The sequence below is a fragment of the Manis pentadactyla genome, chromosome 6, assembly GCF_030020395.1.
Source record: "Manis pentadactyla isolate mManPen7 chromosome 6, mManPen7.hap1, whole genome shotgun sequence".
Lineage (NCBI taxonomy): Eukaryota > Metazoa > Chordata > Mammalia > Pholidota > Manidae > Manis > Manis pentadactyla.
Window position 1 is genome coordinate 17,830,842 of NC_080024.1, and position 5,982 is coordinate 17,836,823.

Here is a 5,982-nt window from a genome sequence, read left to right on the forward strand (position 1 = left end):
TTCATTTGTTTGTTTATTTGAAGCTACTCCCTGAATGGATTCTGTTCCTCCAGATTGCTCTGTCCTGTGTGTTTATTATGGTCTTTATATTCTTTGTTAGAGGGTTTCCTCAGATGTCTAGTAATCCTTGGCTGTCAGCTCATTAAGAATAAGGAACTGAAATAGGTGATTGGAAGCTCTGAGCATATGAATAGCTGGGGCTTGTCAACTTTAAGTTTTACAAAATGGGACTGTTTGGGGGATAATGTTACTATTTTAGGCCTTTATCTTGGGCTGGTCAGATTCCTAAAGAAGAGTTTTCTAATCTCTAAAGGTAAAAGATGGAGCCACCAGAGTTCTGGCAGGCAGGTATAGGAAGGGATGGGAAGCAGCCTATACTCATCCTTCAACATTTATCCTTCAACATGTAAACGGTTGCCTACTCATCTGTTTTCCGCATGGTGATTATGGCCTCCCCTGTGCCCAGCATCTCCCAGTCCAGAGTCTTGTTTTATGCTCCCAGAGAATAGAGCTCCTCCTGACTTCTGTCATTGCCCAGCAGCATGAAATGGGGGAAAGTAGATCTAGGAGTGTTTCTTAAACAGCTTTCATCTAATCCTTATTTTTATCCCCTTCTTAGCCTCCAGTTTCAGAGGTACCTGTATCCCAAGTTGTATATTTTTGAAGATTCTGTGATATAAATTGGATTGTTCGCCATTTTTCCATTACTGGCTTAGGATTTGGCTTTGGCTTTCTTAGGTCTGCTAACTCACCTACATGTCTACTTTTAAGTTTTCAGAATTTTGATGCTGTAGTCTCTTCCTGTTCTTCCCATTCGTAGGCATTCATGTCTTGATTTTAGTGTAATTATATTTTAAAGCAGTCAGAGCTATTTATGTACAAATGCTTCTGGGATTCTTTATTTAAAGCCTTTATTAAAGGTGGATTCTTCCCATGGAAAAACATTATTAGAGAAAAAGTGGATCTTGGATTTATTTGTTTTTTAGTGTAAGTTAGGTGAAACTTAAAATAGTTACAGTCTGAATTTTCCTTATTTTTGTTAAATTTCAAAAAGTGATTTAATATTGAAGAAAATGAAAAGATAGTGACCCTTTTATGGTCTCTTTTCTGTGAGATAGTTCATAGTTGCTCCCATACTTCAAACATAATTTATATAACTTGGAATTTAGTGAAATTGAATTATCTGTAAAATTATATTCTCTTCAGTTTTATTCCTTTGTTATGAGAATTATATCCCCTTTCATATAAATATATTTATAAGAAAAAGGAACATTTCTTTTATGGTTAACTGGTGCCTGAATTACCACTCCCCAGAGTGGGCTGGGTAAATTGAAAACCTAGTAATAGCATCCTTTATGTTTTCTTAGGATTATAAATGCATACCTCAAGCTATTTTTTTGTCTTCATAACCATACCTCTCTGTGTCTAGTCCAAGAACTTTTACAAGACTTTGTCTTTGTGTTCTTCAGAGTTTAACAACTCTTTTCTGGATTCATTGGGTTCTGATGAGGACTCTGGAAATGAGGATATTTTAGATATGGAGTACACAGAAGCTGAAGCTGAGGAACTGAAAAGGAATGCTGAGGTGGGTGATGTTTTATTCCCTAAGTAGAACTGGTCAGATGGTCAGGACTATTCCTCCTGCTCTTTATCATCAGAGGCCCCACTGTCATGTCCTTTGCATGTTCATTTCTGCCCTTTGGCTGCCAGCAAATGGTTTCACTTTGTCTTGCCCTTTGCTCCTCATTTCGTACACACAAGATTCAAAATAAAATGAAACAAAAACAGAAATATATCCTAATCACCTCATGTGCATGTTGGGTAATGACTAAGGAACATAGCTCTCAAAGTCGTGTGTATATTAAATCACCTTTAGCTCTACCAAACTATATTATCTTGAAAGTTAATACCAAAACTAATTGGTTGTTATGCAAGTTAAAACCATTGAATTGATGACATTAAACTAGCTCATTAGAATCTTTTTCCCTTCTTCAATTTCTTTTTCATGTTTTCCAAATTTGTTATAATTTTAATTACCCAGGATCCTACTATCCTAACACAACTGCTGTTAGCATTTTGACATTCTTTTGTTATCTCTACCCCAAGTATGCTTTTAAAAAGTCATGGTATAAGTAGTTTTTTTGTACTGTTTGTTAAAGACAAATTACCTGTTAAGCATCTTATTTTTAATGGCTGTATTGTGTTCCCTCGAATGAACATGCTATTTATTTTATTTAATTTTGACATTGAGCATCTTTGTTTCTGTTTTTTTCACTGTAATAAGTATTGCATTGAGGAACTGAATATGATTGTAACATTTTCTGTATTTAGGATTTTCTTTAGATAATCCCTAGAAGTAAATTGCTATATCAAAGTTTGTGAACATTTTAATGGTTTCTGGCTTACATGCAGCTGTATTCCTTCCCAGCGTTGTACCTTATTGTGCTGCCTGCAGTGTATGAATATCACTTTTCAATTTTGTTTTATTTTTCTACTAATAATGTTTTAATAGCATTTTAAAAATATTTAAAATGTAAATCATCCATAATCTCAGTGGCAACACAGCAACTTTTTTTTTCATTCTGTTTTCCATTATTTAACTGTTTACATACCTATATTTATAAAACTATTGTTATGTGCATTCATGTGGGTTTAAAAAACGAAGTTAACGTGTTGCTGACCCCATAACTTTTTTTTTATTAAGGTATCATTGATATACATTCTTATGAAGGTTTCACAAGAAAACGTGGTTACTACATTCACCCTTTTATTATTGAGTGCCCCCCCAATACCCCATTGCAGGCACTGTCCATCAGTATAGTAAGAGCCACAGAGTCCCTACTTGTCTTCTCTGTGCTACACTATATTCCCTGTGACCCCACACACACCATGTGCACTAATCATGATACCCCACGATCTCCTCCCTCCCTCCCTACCCGCCCTCTCACACCCCTCCCCTTTCGTAACCACTAGTCCCTTCTTGGAGTCTGTGAGTCTTCTGCTATTTTGTTCCTTCAGTTTTGCTTCGTTGTTATACTCCACATATAAGGGAAGTCATTTGGTATTTGTCTTTCTCTGCCTGACTTACTTCACTGAGCATAATACCCTCTATCTAGCCCCATCCATGTTGTTGCAAATGGTAGGATTTGTTTCTTACGGCTGAATAGTATTCCATTGTGTATATGTACCACATCTTCTTTACCCATTCATCTACTGATGGACAGTTTGACGACATCATTTTTTTTTTTTTTTTAGGAGAGCCAGGGAGACTTTTATTGAGAGATACAGTAAGAGGACAGAGCTCCTGGCATGAGCCAGGAGGGGACAAGAGAGCCCATAGTGGTGCGTTGTCTAGGGGTTTTATAGGCAGTTGAGGATATTCGGGAACATGAAAAAAAAGTTTAGGGGTGTGGACTTGTTAAGTGGTCCCTGAATATTAAAAATTAACTTAACGTAAGGAATTTCCTGCCTTGATTTCTCTTTGGGACCCGCATCTTGGTTTGGGAGCATATCAGAAGGCCGCCTGCCCAGCCCCCAAGGTGGGCTGAGGTATTGTCTGTTTGCTAAAGAGTAAGTAAAGAATCTTACTTGTTAAACCTCCTGGGTGTTAAAATGCAGTCTTATCTTTAAGGTGGAATCCTTCATGCCCTTTACCATGCTGCCCACAGCTGGATCTGCATGCTAAATTAGTTGCCCAGTTTGCAAAATCACCTCATCAGATCTGAAGGAGGAAAGACAGCACATAGGCCTGCGCCTTTTAGCATACTAAAGTGAAACTTACACATGATTACAAATGATTAGCATAATAGAAACATGTGCTACTCTTCTTTATCTGGGGAATATTAACTGATCTCACTGAAGAATGACTCTAGAGCTTAATATTTAACACAGACTTTTGGTAGGGGGTTTCCTTGCACGTAGTTATATTGCTCTGACTGTAAATATCCTGCCTTGCTTTCTCCAGAGGCCCTCACCCTATTATGTCTAAGCCCTGTCTCATTCCCCCCTCTACAGATAGAGACCCTAGCTGCTGCTAGGGGAAAGGGGCGAAACAGGTCTGGCTGCTTCATGCTGAGGGGCGGGTGCAGTAAGGGGCGCAGCTAGGTCTCCATCACTGATCAATCGAGGGGGCCTCGGAATATGGGTACTTCATCCTGGGTTTCATTTCTATTAACATTTGCAGTTTTATGGCTTCTTGTGGTGTTGAGCATTGGGTTCCGTGAAACTGATGAAGTTAGGAGAGAGTTAGGAACGCCCCCTGCCTCACTCAGAGGCCAGGGCTGCCTGAAAAAGCAGGCTCCGAAGTTATCCCGGACGAACCCCCAAAGATGATGCCAGGGGGGTCTTCTTGTTTGCGGAGTCGAAGAATGAACTTAGCAAACAGTCAAGGTAGGAGAGCAAGGTACAGGCTTTTATTTAGAGATAAAGTGAAAGGACAGAGCTCCCAGCTCACGCCAGGAAGGGACAAGAGAATCCCAGTCCCCCCCATAACTTTTTAAAATAAATAATACTATATTAAGATGCTATACCACTAACCATGTAACTGTGATTGGGCCTGTTGTTCCAATTTTTCATAATTATAGATAATGCTATAGTAGATAATTTTATACATACACTCTTTTTTTCTGAATTATTTTATTTGAATAAATTATTAGTTGAGTACAGAATTCTTTGGTCTGGGGGTATGAACAGTACCAACTACTGAATTTTTTTATTGAGTCTGCACAAATTCTGAAATTTAGCCATGTCGATTTTGATAATAAATTAAAATGTAGTGGTTTGCTTTTATTCAAATGAAGAGTTAAAGTCATGCTCACTTCTGTTTTCCAGACAGGAAATCTTCCTCATTCTTATCGGCTCATTAGTGTTGTCAGTCACATTGGTAGCACTTCTTCTTCAGGTAAATGGACATCATGATTCACCATTTTATAAATGAAGTAGCCAGCATTTACTCCTTATCAGGTTGCTCTGGGCCTAGCTTTGTGAAGTGTAAGTTGAATACATCATGAAAAACTTGGAAATCCTCTTTTTGATCACAGTAAATGTCAAATGCGTTAATAGGTGCGACTGTTTTAATTTTTCTGTTCATAAATGATGCAGATTCCCCTAAAGAAAATTTATTTATCCAAAAAGTTGTCCCATTGTAGCATATTCGAATCTCCCGTAGACTTCTGTACATGTTCTTTGAATGGCTTTTAGAAATGTTGAGGGTAATGTGGATGGGGTGGCTGCTTGTATCTCATTCTGAAATTTCCTCTGAGAAAAATTCAGTGTTTTTTAAAAATCTCAATTTTATTTAATTTCAGGTCATTACATTAGTGATGTGTATGACATTAAGAAGCAGGCGTGGTTTACTTATAATGACCTAGAGGTATCTAAAATTCAAGAGGCTTCTGTGCAGACTGATCGGGATCGGAGTGGTTATATCTTCTTTTACATGCACAAGTAAGAAACTTTGCCAGATCTGAAGCCAGGGCTAAAAATCACCCAAACTCTTTCTTTTTCCATTAAGAGTTAAAATGTTCTCATCACATATTGATTGACAATTTTTGGGTTTTGTTATCTTTGCTTAGCGCTCATATCAATATTTCCTTAAAAATCCAGAGTATTTTCTCTCTTAACTCAGCATCATTAATTACTCATCACATAGTAACATCTGTGTGAGGAACTAAAGACTCTTACACTAGAAGCTGTCCTATTTTAAATCATTTTGTTCTGCCAGTTACATCAGCTAGGAGATCTGAGTTATGTGGAGGAAACTATGTCACATTCTCACCAGAGCTAGCCATTGCTATCACTGTTCCCCTCCTGAGTGTTCTCAGAAATCGGCACTTGGGTTAAGATGGTGATCAAATGAATGAGCTGCTTATTTAATAAATTGAGGCAACAAATGGGATCCTGCAGGCTTCATCAGTATCCTTTTTTGTCTGTCCTTTGGCTTTGCTCACTAAACTTCCTGTTTTATTTTTGTTTTATTTTAAG

General features: G+C 37.7%; 1 protein-coding gene across 5 annotated transcripts in view; it reads left to right on the top strand.

The window, feature by feature from the left end:
* Positions 1 to 5,982, top strand: part of USP37 (ubiquitin specific peptidase 37) — a 94,584-nt gene that overhangs the window by 84,010 nt on the left and 4,592 nt on the right. For all 5 annotated transcript variants that reach the window (XM_036915601.2, XM_057503557.1, XM_036915580.2 and 2 more), the window contains 3 exons: positions 1,470 to 1,585; positions 4,831 to 4,900; positions 5,307 to 5,445. In XM_036915601.2, coding sequence (XP_036771496.1) covers positions 1,470 to 1,585; positions 4,831 to 4,900; positions 5,307 to 5,445 — 325 coding nt within the window. The remainder of the gene's footprint in view (positions 1 to 1,469; positions 1,586 to 4,830; positions 4,901 to 5,306; positions 5,446 to 5,982) is intronic.